We start from the raw sequence: 13199 nt of genomic DNA, 5'->3' as shown, positions 1-13199 counted from the left end.
AGTCTCTTTCCCTTTAGCCATGTGCCCATATTGACAAACAAATTGCATATCTACTGGCCATGCAGGTGCCCCTGTGCAGAAAATCCATTGATTCATGGGCCAGCAGTTGAGAGACCAAAGCTGACTGCTTCTCAGTGATGATCCTTCAATGAGGTGTCTGACATTTTGGGGTGCAATCTACACAAATGAGGGGGCTGTCACTACTGCCCTGCAAACTTGGGTGCCTTACAATGCTTTGCTGTTGTAGCTTCCAACTTGGGTCACTCACAGTCAGCCTGCAGGTCACACCAAGAGTGTCTTTGTAAAGCCATAGCACTTGTCCAGCAACACTGAAGCCAGCAGCCACCTTCTGGCTTCCAGCAACCTTGGTTACTACATTCAGGGTGACTCCAACACACTTCTAATCTCAGATTTCCCCCCAAAACATGTGTTCTGCACTATCCAGCTCTCTCCTGGACAGTCCAGATAGATGAGATCATCCATTGCACCTCTAAGGGGATTGAGGTACAGCAGCTTGCCTCCTCAAATGGAGTTACCCACACAGTTCACAGCACTGGATTAGTTTTGATAAAAGAATAAAACAAGCTCGTTTCATTACAAAGAGAGAGGTTTTAAGTGGGTAGAAGTATTAAGGCATTAGAGTCAGAAATGGTGACAAGAAAAACAAAGATAAAACGCTTCCTAATACTAAACGTAACAAACTAAACTTGATTCGAGGTGAAATTCTTACCACAGGTTTTCAGTATCATTGCTGACCAAGTTTCAGGTCAGGATCTCCTCCCAAGGTCCAACGGCTGTTTCTTTTGTCTTCGTAGGTGAAAAGAGAGAGATGGACAGGGAGAGAGAAAGTGGGGTGTTTTTGGCCCTCACTTTTATAGTTCAGTCACCCTTTGAAATGCATGTTCCTGAGTGTGACCCCTAGATACAGTTCTTTCCAGCTGAGAGCAAGGAAACATGGAGTCGGGTGGAAGAAGGCTTCTTGCTGTTTTTTTCCTCACCCGTGTATGCTGAAATTCAGATTCTTTATTTTTTTCTTCACCCCCTTGCTGTCTGAGGACTTTGTTTACCACTTACATGCAGACTGAAGTAAACACACTCCCTTTGTTTAAGACAGGCCTGGTTGACCAGTTATATCTAATAGGGGCTACGTGAGTTTGAACATGTGCCTTTAACATCACCATGGGGGGATTTTATAACTTGACACATAAGGTTGCTACATACATTTTACCATGATATTATTGACCAGCAAGTTCAGTTTTCAAATGATACCTTACAAGGCATATTTTGTACAAAAATTATTATAACAGTGTGTAGGGTGTGACTAGAGGAGCATATTCCATCAGTGTCAAAAACCTTTCCTGGGGAGGGAGGCTAGCTGGAATGCAATTCAATAACCTTACCTTGGGCAAAGTTAAATGTGTTCAGCACATAATACAAAATGGAGGTCCTAACAGAAAATGGAGATTACAAGACAAAATGGAGTTCACAATTTGATTAAAAACTTCTCCTGCTGTCACTGGGTCCACTCTCCAGAAGCTGGGGATGATAGTCTCTTGGGTTACTTCGCAAACACAGGGGCTGACTTTTTTTTAACCCTACACAGAATCCCTTTCTCTGTTCTTTCCTTTTGAATGCTTCCTGCTATGGCATCCTTGAGGTTTGAGTTTTACCTTTTGGCCTCAGCCCTGAGCCAGTCAAGAAATTAAACAAATAAAATCTTAGAAGTAGCAAGAAAAATGTCTGGTGAGGTTCAGAGAGAGCCTGGCTTCATGGGAGCTCAACAGGGTGGAGCTTGTGTGCATGATCTCCCCCTTTGCAGGTTTCTCTGTGGCTGCTCCCCATTCTTGAGAGGGTTTCACTGCCTAGAAACAGAAGCCAGACCCTGGAAGGATTCCTGAGCCGCAAATCATGTAGCAGTCAGGTTCTTTTCCAGTTAAATTATGAATATTCATGTATGCTCCAGACTGGCTGGTCCCTTCTAATCCTCGGAATTGAACTCCTGAGAGAGAGGGGTTTGAGCCTGAAGAGCTGGACAGTGTGCTGCCTGCCCAGGCTGAGCTTGTCTCCCTCTGGCTGCTGTTCCTCCTGTATGGGAGTCCGGAGTGGGGAGCGGACTCTCCCATTCCTCCGTAGGGAAATGGCTGAAGAATCAGAAGGGCTGGTGTCATCCTTCACCAGCTCTGTTCTCTCTCTCCACCTCCATGTGCTGATGTGTGAGGCCAAACCTAGCTCCCCTTTCATGTCTTGCCTGTAGCTATATGGGATGCTGCTCTGCAGCCTGGTGTTCAGACAGGCATGGAGAGCTGAGTGGGACTCTGATCTCACACAGCGGAGGACTCTAGTTGCTCCTACCTCCTCAAGTCTTCTCTCCACCAGAACTGTAGTGCTGTTCTACCCAGTTAGAGTTGCTTCTAGAGCCAGCCTCCCACTCCCAGTTTGTGAGAGCTGCCTCAGGAGCAGGTTCTGCTGGAGGTTTCTGCCCTCATGTTCAACAGAATGTGACTTTGACTGATGCTTTCGTGCCCTTTGATCTTGGGTGCCTTTGCTGCTGATTGATTAAGCTGAGCTTCCGCCTCCCCTCCTGGCTTTCTCTGCCCTCCTCACTCCCAGCAGCAACACAGAGTGTAGAGCTGGCCACATGGCATCTGCTTTTTGTCCCTTTTCAGACCTGAGGAAAAAACCCAAAACAAAACAATTTTTTTTTTAAACATCAAAGGTCCATTTTAGTAAAAGAATCTTCCCATTAATGCTGTGCCTGTGTGTGGCTTTTGGATTGAAAGGGAGAGACTGGATAAAATCTGTGCGGGCGTCTCTTCATTTCTGGGCTAAGGATGGTTTACAGACCAGCCGCATGCTGGCTTTGATGTCAAAACATTAATTATTAGAAGGTAGCTTTACTCCAAGTTCCCCTGGAGATCAGAGCTCACTGCAGTGGGGAGAGGAGCTGGGTCTGCCTACCACTTCGCTTTGAAGTCAGAGGGAGCTTTTAAAGCCTCCCTCCACTGCTCCCTTTTTTAGAGCCAAAGTGATGACCTCAGATAGGCATTTTTGCTGACATTGGGTGTCTTGTGTGGGTTGGAGTCATATAGACATTCTGAAGCCTGATGGGTGGCTCCAGCATGTTGATCAGATGTGCCTGAGAACTCAACTTTGGGCAGCAAATATTGGAGACCATGACCAAGAACTGGTGTTGCAGGGTGTATCATCTCCCTGATTTATAATGCTTTTGCTCTAAGCTTCCCAGAAGGAGCTTCTGCCTGAGAAAGGTAAAACATGCCCTTCCCATTAATTATCTAAGTAGAGATTGGAACTTCCTAGTGTCAGCTAATGATTGTTTCCCTCTGCCATGACTTCCTGTTCAGAGAAATCTGGACCAAACTGTGAGGTGGAGGTGGGGTGAGGACAGCAGGATTGGGCACAGTTGGTGGGATTAGGATGTAGCTGACAGTCTCCTCTGTATGAGCAGCCTTAGCTTGTTGCTCCCTCAGCTCCTTCGTTGCCTATGAGAACACACAGCTGCTTCTGGCTCTCAGAAGCTAAGGGGCATGAATCTGGGGGGAGACTTCATTGATAGCAGGTGTTCTTAGATCACAGGCTTTTGGAACTCGTAAAGAGGGACATGTGTATGCCATTTACTCTGTCCCCTTGTTGGGTGACGCTGCTGACAGGAATGGGGGTTGGAAGGTAGCTTTCAGACTCTGCTTATACTTAAGGTTATTAGTTGCCAATTGAGATAATTTCTGACCCAAACTTGAGATGGGAGCAACTGGACTCGGAAAGGCCCATGGAATGAATATCAATGGGACAAGAAGCAGCAAATGGCAACTGCTGTCCTTTGGGTAAAGCACAGACTGGGTGAAGTGACAGAAACAGATTGGCCCTTCCAGCCCATAGATACTGTTTGCGTGGGTGGGTAGAGATGGGAGTGGGAGGGGGCACAGATGTTACCACTGAGCGTAAGCTACCTAGATGAAGTATTATTCAGTAGCAGTCTCTCTTCAGGCTGTATCATCTATTGCAAAATGATCACCTCGTTGGTAGGCCGGTGTGAGCAAGATGTGCTGCTTTCTTCATGTTTCTGTCATCGGAACTGGTAGTGCAAATGTAGGGCCTGAATGGCAGGAGCTCTGCATGTATGTGCTGCGGCCCCACAAATTCATCCACGACAATTCTCTCTAAAGCTTAGAGCTGTTAGTGTCCTATTGGGGTCTGGCTTAAAGGTCGAGTGGGTGGGAATTCTTGTTCTGTTTGCATTGGTTTTTTTGCAGACCCTTTGGACAGGCTTGGAATTTCTTATCTCTAGTGTAAGTTGAATATTCTATAGAGAGAAATGTTATGCTAGTTCAGTCACTAACTCAGAGGCTTGTTTCTATACTTGTATGTTCGGAATTTGTTTCAGATATTCGGCATTCAGTGCTGTTGAAAAGGATTAAAAAGTTCTAGGATGGGAATATTTCATACCACAGCAGGTGCACAGCTTTGTTGCTGGACTAGTGTGTGGCAGGTATTGAGGCAGTGCTGGAGCACATGGGCATGGAGATAAGAGAATTTATCTTTTGGATGATACAGGTTTTGTTGCACAATTTATCTGTAATTCTGACTAGCTGACAGAGAATGACATTGGGGAAGAAGGACCTTGGCCTCCTGCTATCTGAATGGAGATGTCTGGAAACCAGTGCCTGTGTGACTCTTATGGCAGACTGTAGCCCAAAGGAGCTAAACACAAAGCAGGAGAAGCAATTGAGCAGGGGGGACCAGAACGTAGCTGCCCTCCTCTGAAGTGGAGTATCCCTATGGGGACGTTACACCTATGCTCTATGATATGTATTGGCTGAAGGGTTTAATGTACAAAGCCCTAAATGGTTTGGGCCCTGCCTGACCCTCTTCTTGTGGGATTCTGCTACCGTCGTGATTAGTCAAGGTGCTTGAGTTGTTAGCCTCAGTTACATTAAATGCGGCACTCCTGGCGAGGTGTTCTCAGTGAGGTCCCTTGGCTCTGGAATTCTCTCCTGGGGATTCCAGAGACCCTTCAGGGCATGTTGCGTGTCCCATATGTTTTCCCCAGGCTTTTCCTGAGTTGGTGGGTACAGAGCTATTTGACAAGGCTGTAGATGTGCTTTGAGTTGATCATTGCAGCAAGATCAAATCTAACTACCTCTGTTTGGGAGGATGGCAAAGTGTCCTGTTCATGTGAAGCCCAGAATGATGCAAGTGAGGTAGCCTCCGCTGCCTGGCTTGAAGGAGACCCAGGGCAGGTCTACAATACTGCTTAAAAAGAAAAGGAGTACTTGTGGCACCTTAGAGACTAACCAATTTATTTATATTCTCTAAGGTGCCACAAGTACTCCTTTTCTTTTTGCGAATACAGACTAACATGGCTGTTACTCTGAAACCTGTCAATACTGCTTAAGTTATTTCACCTCATTCCGGGATGTGAAAAAGACACCCACACCCCACCCTGAGTGCCGCAAGTTAGATTGACCTAAGTGGAGTCTATACTGGTGCTATGTCGGCAGGAGATGCTCTCCTGGTGTCATGGCTTGCGCCTCTCACAGAGGTGGAGTAATTATGCTGATGGGAGAGCGCTCTCCCATTGGCATAGAGCATCTTCACCAGATGCGCTACAGAGGCACAGCTGCATCAGTGCAGCTGTTAACTAACTCTGTAAACAGTTAGCGCTGGAAGATTGATATGCAGGAGTCTCTTTCCAAGAGGGCAATTTGGCAGCTCAGGAACGCTTCCTGTGCTCGCAGTCCAGGGAATGCTGCAGCTCTGGGCACTCCTCTTCACCAGCCCAGGGAAAGCTGCAATCAGGCTCTTTCACCCTTTAGTTAGAGCTGACTCCACTTGACTTTCTAAAAGTAGCTGAGAGTCCCACCCACGCAACCTCACTCTTTTAATTTCTCAAATTACCCTTTGGTGCCCACAAACATAGCAAACCTTGCCTTGTAATTTGCGTTGTCTCTGAGAGACTTTGTATTCCCAGGGGGCCCCGTACATATGAGTAAGGAGAATGGATGGGAGAGGAGGCCATGTGCAGGGTGTGCTGGAGGTTGGTTGGAGGGTATATGAGTCTGTGTGGGAGAGAAGAGGGCCAAGAGGTTTGCGTAAATAGGAATATCCTAAATCGTGGCGTCTTGGGCCATGTCAGGCAGGCAACTGGCTGTCAGGGGCTCCTGGTTACAAAACTGCATATTATCCATAAAAGCTCGTGTTCTCCCACTGGCCTGCCTCTCAGCTCTGGAGATTGCAGCACTTTCTCCTTTTCTGTCTCATACAAATTCTCATCTACCTTAGAATGTCTGGGTTCTAAAAGGTTAGAATTGTTCCAAAACTGACTAATCTGATTGGCTGGTGATGATTCAGACATCCAGGTGTTTGTAGCAGAACTGCTGCCAGGTAGCTAGCATGCTTTGCCCCAGGGCAGGGAGAGAAGGCAGCTGTGCTCTACCACTGGTAAGATTTGTGTGTGTGGACAGACACTGGGACAGGAGTAGCTCCCTGGTGCTTATAGCATGGGAGTGGTTAGCTGGAGCTGCAGTACAATATAAGGTCTTTTGTATTATGTAGGTGAAGAGATCCCTTTGGGTAGGTCTTTTCTAGAAGAGAGATGCATCCTGTGAATGGACCTTACTTTGCAAATGCTGAGGTCTGATTCTTTGTGCTATGCTTTGGCGCTAGCTGGGGCATAGCATTCAAGTCTAACCTGTGCTCCCTCTCTGCTCTGCAGCTTTTGGAGCGAGAGCCAGTCGTGTGCCATCCAGACCTGGAGGAGCCACTGTCTGCTGGCCCACAGGATCTTCCTGATGAGTTCTTCGAAGTCACAGTGGATGATGTGAGGAAACGCTTGGCCCAGCTGCAGAGTGAGAGGCAAGTTTTCTTTTCATTAGCAGTTGAAGTTCCTCCTTCTCCTCTTGCCATTCTGAATGTGTTGCATTGGTTCTCTATAGATTGGTTCTCTATATATAGGGAAAAGGTTCTGGTCTGATCGATGGCTTGGGCTCTGTGTACCTGGGAATTCTGGCTCCCCAGTTTTATAAAATACTCTCCTGTCCTTGGTGGTTTGAGAGATCTCAGGCTTTAATCTTGTTGTTAATCACTTGGCCTAAGCAAGGAGTTTGGCACCTGTCCAGGACAGAACATACTAGGTTCCAGACCTGGGGCATTTGTGATTTTCAGATCAAGAGCTTAGCTACTGAACAACACAACAGAATTGGTCAACAGACTAGAACAGAAGACACTCCAATAATGAGTGCTGGAGGGAGGAATGGGATTGGGGATTCCGGGACTAGACTGGAATTTAGGAGATTTTGTTCTGTTCCTGGTTCAGTCACAGATCTACTCTGTGACCTTGGGCCAGATTCTTTGCTTTTCCCAACTAGGAAGACTCCTTGATCCTAGAGCTGGTTGTGTGCTGGCCATGGTTTATTTTAGAGTGGCCTAGTGGCTTCTCCATGGTATTCTACGTGATAATGGCCCCTTCTCAGCCCCCAACGTACTCCTAATGCCAGTGGCTGCATGGTACATTGTGTGATGTAAGTGGAATCACCAGCATGGGAGATTTGGTTGCCTTCTGGCCCCTTGGCACTGCCAGAGCAGTGTATAAGGGATGGATTGGATCTCTGGATCTGGCCCAGTGTCTCTCTGTGCCTCAGTCTGCCATCTCTTAAAGGAGGATAATTTTTCCCTACCTCACAAGGGTGTTGAGGATTAATTCTTCAGTGCATGTGATGTTTTTAGATACTATGGTGTTGAGCATCATAGAAAAACCTAAGGTAAATAAACTGACTGGAGGGCACATGGTGCCCACATTGGGACAGGATTTAAAATTATTTCATGTCTTGTCATACCTGTTAAGTACATTTCAACCAGTTACACCAAAGCTACTGGATTCCCCTTCCCCACCACAAATAATTGCTGATTTTAAAGATGGATGTGCATTCATATGCCAGGGGCCTAAAACATGAGAGCTGAAATAACATTTCACACTGCCCCAGTGCATGTGCTCTGATCTGACATTACAACGATAGCTGGTAACTAAACAAGCATGGAAGTTCCAACTTGTCCATACATTTGTTTGTCATATGTTGACACAGGCCCTGATCCAGCTCCCATTAAAGTCAGTGAAATGACTCCCATAGACTTCAATGGGAGGTGGATTCAGACTGCAGCCAATAAGCAAATCTCTATAATTTTAATGACAGAATTGCCTTCTGTTACCAGCTGGAATAAATCAATCTGAGACATGACAGAAGGTGAAAATCAAATCAAACTATAAACGCCAAACTAGGATGTGATGACCCATAGCTCCACACCTGGGGGATACCCAAAGAGAAGGAAGGAATACTGAACTTATTACAGATATAAGGCATTACAGCTCCTGAACAAAAAGAAAAGGAGTACTTGTGGCACCTTAGAGACTAACCAATTTATTTGAGGATAAGCTTTCGTGGGCTACAGCTCACTTCATCGGATGCATGCAGTGGAAAATACAGTAGGGAGACTTATATACACGGAGAACATGAAACAATGGGTGTTACCACACACACTGTAAGGAGTGATCAGGTAAGGTGAGCTATTACCAGCAGGAGAGCGGGGTGGTGGACACCTTTTGTAGTGATAATCAAGGTGGGCCATTTCCAGCAGTTGACAAGAATGTGTGCGGAACAGAAGCTGGGTGAGCTCCTGAACAGATTCTGTTAAAAGTTGGGGACCTGTATAGGAAAATTTCTGAACTCTTAATCCTATTTTGTAACAAGTATTCAGTTAAGATAAACCCTTTCCCCTCCTAGTAAATTAATGCTCTGAATTCAGTGTTTGAGTCATAATCTTCCTTTAAATATGGAGCAGCCCATGTAACATCATAGTTAGGGCTGACCAGAGCTTTCTGCTTAGAACTGCGTTTTCAAAGGGCTCTAAAATCCACATGGATATTCAGATTGGTAGAGCCCTGCATGGATACAAATTTATATCCATGGATGCGGATATCCACAGATATAAATTGGTATCTGCGGAACCTCAGGGCTTTCCCAGGAACTGTAGTGGCGAAAGGAGCAGAATGTGGGACCACCACTCCCAGGAGCCTGCGCCTTGTGCTGGCAGCTCCTCCGGCGTGGCTGTAGCCCCCTGCCCTGCCTCCAGCCCTTCCACGCAGCTGTCTGTCTCTCCTGTCTGGGGGTGTGCATGCCGCTTGAACACAAGAGTGTGACCAGGAACAGCTGCTGGTGAGCTGAGAGTGGTACAGGTGCACTGGAGGAGCAGCCGATGTGGGACCCTGGCTCCTGGGAGTGGTGGTCCCATGGTCTGCTCCTTTTTCCGCGAACCGGGAGAGCCCTGCGGTTCCGTGGATACTGATTTATATCCGCATCCACGGATATAAATTTGTATCTGTGCAGGGCTCTACGGATTGGCCTGGAAATTGGCATGCCACTTGGGGTATGTCTGTGCAGCCCGTGGAATTGAGCCTCGCCACCTGGGTCAACAGACTTGCGCTAGAGAGCCAGTTTGAGCTCTGCAAGGCAGAACTCAGTGAATGAGAAATGTGAGCAACCCATCCACCAGCCCAGCTGGTGGTTTAGACTGTTGATCTGCAATCCTAATGACTCTGAGTTCCAATCCCCTGCTTGCCTGACTTCTGTATTTAGTTTATACACCTGGGCTTTTATGGATCCAACCAAAAACTATGGCTAGTTATCCACATTAATATTGTATCACTTATTACCCTGGAGTTCATGTAATGTCAGATGCTTCATCTGGGCCCTGGTAGGGGTTTCCTTACTGCCTAGTGGTACCTCTGGTTGATATCTGAAAAGTGCCCCTGAAAACTCTCCACAGCACTTTGTTCTGCCCACATTTGCCCTTGAATCATACCTCCTCACTTCCCCCACTTTCTCAAAAACCAAGAAAAATTCACATGCCAAAAAGTTGTTTATGAGGAGATAAGAGTGTGGGAGCTCAGCGCTATTCTGTGCTCCTTGTGGTTTTTCAGAATGGGAGAGTTTAATTACCAGAACTCAAATGTTGGGAAACTAGGAAATGCATTACCCCTTCCTAACCAAGTGTGCCATTTTCTCTGTGCCCTGCATTCCTATTCATACAATTGAATTTACCCTCACTATGGTCTGTGCAGCATCATTGGTCTGGGAAGTACTTGCGGTTGGTTGGCAGAGGTAAGCTACTCTGATCTCCTTGAGGGGACTCTTTGGACAGAGTTCAGTTGGTATAGTAGTTATATGGGAAGTGTCGACTAAACTCTGCATTTCCTGGTTTGACATTTGGGCTTAAATTGCAGCAAAGGAGATTTAGGTTGGACATTAGGAAAAACTTCCTAAGTGTCAGGGTGGTTAAACACTGGAATAAATTGCCTAGGGAGGTTGTGGAATCTCCATGATTGGAGATTAAGAGCAGATTGGACAAACACCTGTCAGGGATGGTCTAGATTAGGCCTGCCACGGGTGCAGGGGACCGGACTAGATGACCTCTCGAGTTCCCTTCCATTCTATGATTCTGTGATTGTTCTGTGATTTACATTCTGGGAGCTAAACTCCTGCTTGGGCAGGGCAGGATGAGCACAGGGCAATTTTGCGTGTCTCTAGTCTTAACTCCATGTTAACTCGGTTTTTGTGTGTGATAGTGTGATCCTGCTGCTCTTCTTCCTGCTGCCATAGACTGAAGATGGCAGCATGCTGGGGGAACTAACTTCTGTGGCAAGATCCTGAAATTCATTGGCAGGCTGGGAATTATACAGCAGCTTCTTTTCCATTTAATCAGTACAGAATTGATTTGATATGAAATTCAACTGACTTTATGCTGCCCCCACGTCTCCAGTTTTCAATATGTTGTATATTTTTGTATTGTTATGGAATTAATTTCATCATCAATATGGGGGAGTCCTGGGATGGGGTCGTTTGGGTTTTTGCATCTGGGGATGTGTGGGTGGCAATTTGGGATTGTGGGATAAGCACATTAGCAGAATGATTCTGCTACAGTGATGCACTGTGAAACAGTTCATGGTCCAGAGTGAAATTGTCACTTTGAGGTTTCAGAGTTATTACCCCATGATTGAGGTGAAGAAGGGATGTTTACACTTGTCTGAGTTATTGATTCAGGCTGTCTACAAAGTCAGGCAGGCATCATTGTGTCAGTTGGGTCATGTTCTCAAGGTTTTCTTCACAACCATGAGGTCTAGAAAGGTTGTTTTGTTTTTTTGTTGTTTTTTTTTAAAACGATGCTGAGGCTCTGGAGCCCTGTTCTATGTAAAGGGGAAATGGCAGAGAATCCATGAAGCCTGCTTAAGAGGGAACCTGTACTGGTACAAATATTCAAAATGTTCTGGGATCTCATATATCTGGAAGCAAAAAGGAGTTCCAAGGTAATGTTATGGGCAGATTTAGGAGTTGGTTCAGAATAGTGTTGCAAAGTGGGTGGTGGTCATGCACAAAGAGTGGAGCAGAGCTTTATGGGGAAGGAGAGAATGTGGAGGGACCTGGGTTTGGGCTTTTAGGGTGGCTGTGGTGGTGCAGTTCTGGGTTTACTGGTGGTGGAGAGGAAGGTGTGCTGAAGGGACTGGGATCTGAGGACAGCTGGCATGGAGGTGGGAGCGGGGAATACATCGAGCAGCAGTTGGCTGCATTGGCCTGTTTTTGCCTTACGTTTACATTAACAAGATGAATCTTAGTGGTAGAACTAACAGATTATCTCCTTCTCACCCTATTTAGGAAACGTCTGGAAGAAGCTCCCTTGATGACAAAATCTTTGAGAGAAGCTCAGATGAAGGAGAAGTTAGAGCATTACCCAAAGGTAGCCTTTGTTCCTTTTCCTCTTTCTGGTTGAGTGTAAATTTAGTGGTCAGATAGCTTCAGGGCCCAGACTCTGACCACCAGGATCCTAAGCGCTTGCAGCTGCTCTTAGGGGAGGGTTTCTAAGGCCTTGTACACTACACAGTTTTGTTGGCATAACAGTGGAGGTGTACACACTACAATGCTTCTCCCGCTGACAAAACTCTCCTGCTTTGCCAACAAAATAAAACCACCTTGACAAGAGGGCAGAGATTTTTGCGGCAAAGATAGATCAACAAAGTGTCAGTGTAGACCCTGTGTTCATTATATTGCTGTAACTGGCCTCCAGGAGGTATCCCACAATGCTCACCATGACCACTCTGCTTACCATTTTGAACTCCACTGCTCTGCATCCAGACACCCAGACAGGTTCTCCTCTCCTTTCAAAGCCCCAGGTAGTTTTTGACACTGCTCAGCGTGGAGAGCTCATATAGCTACTGCCCAGCTGAGCGTGTGGCTCCCGGCAGCAAATGCACTCCTGCCTGGACTACTGGGGATGGGGTGGATCTCCTGGGTTTGTGGGCAGAGGAGGCTGTAGGAGAACTCAGAGGGAATCACCAAATCAAAATTTTAACGTGGAATCCTGCTCTCCCCGGCACACATCAGCAGGCAGGGTGGGCGGGCTGCTGCTGGGGCATGGGGAGGAAGAGACTTGCGCTGTGCAGAGCCAGGAAGTGAGGCAGGGGATCATGCTGGGGTGTCCCCCTCTGCTCCCTGGTGTACCGGTATCTGCTGAGCCAGGGTGAAGGGGCAGGGGGACACCAATTATCTGTGCCCACCAGCTTCTGCCTCAGGATTGGTTGCTTCCGGCTTCTGTCTGAACTTAAAGACAGCATGCTGACACACTCACTCTCCACAACTGTGTGTCTGTGTCTCTCTCACTCTCTCACACCCACCCACCCACCTCTGTGGGCTTCTTGAGTTATTGTTTAGCAATGTCAGTTTGTTCATATTACCAAGTGCTACTTTAAAATGTGATTTACGATGTGTTACTTTTCGGGCACACACAGCAATGATAACCAGTCTCCTAGCATGGCGCAAACAAACAATGCCAAGCTCAGCACACTACAGCAAAACACATTACTGTGGCTCAGTGTTAAAATGCTTCTTCAAGGCATCCCCCACCCAAATAACCTGTTGGGCTCCTCTTTTTTAGCCTTGTGTTCATAATGCACAGCACAATACTGAACACAGTGCAGGATCCATGCTTTCTGACAGATGGCTGGGGTGCAGGTTACCAGGGCAGCTGAAAAGTAGCTGGCAATCTAGTAGGATGCCCATGAACGATGGCATTGAGAAACCCTCATTATGTGATGCTGTACCTGACCCCATAAGGCATTGCAAACCCTTCCCAAAGAACCC

General features: G+C 46.7%; 1 protein-coding gene across 15 annotated transcripts in view; it reads left to right on the top strand.

Annotated features, from left to right (window-relative positions):
* The window catches only part of ASPSCR1 (ASPSCR1 tether for SLC2A4, UBX domain containing), an 87170-nt gene that overhangs the window by 37171 nt on the left and 36800 nt on the right, over window positions 1-13199 (top strand). For 13 of the 15 annotated variants that reach the window (XM_073310669.1, XM_073310671.1, XM_073310677.1 and 10 more), the window contains 2 exons: window positions 6731-6870; window positions 11718-11799. In XM_073310669.1, coding sequence (XP_073166770.1) covers window positions 6731-6870; window positions 11718-11799 — 222 coding nt within the window. The remainder of the gene's footprint in view (window positions 1-6730; window positions 6871-11717; window positions 11800-13199) is intronic. The other 2 variants (XR_012154791.1, XM_073310675.1) reach the window with 1 other exon arrangement.

This window comes from Lepidochelys kempii, chromosome 14, assembly GCF_965140265.1.
Source record: "Lepidochelys kempii isolate rLepKem1 chromosome 14, rLepKem1.hap2, whole genome shotgun sequence".
In the NCBI taxonomy this organism is placed as follows: Eukaryota; Metazoa; Chordata; order Testudines; family Cheloniidae; genus Lepidochelys; species Lepidochelys kempii.
The sequence above is the reverse complement of the archived record's forward strand: the minus strand, read 5'-3'. Positions and strand labels throughout refer to the sequence as shown.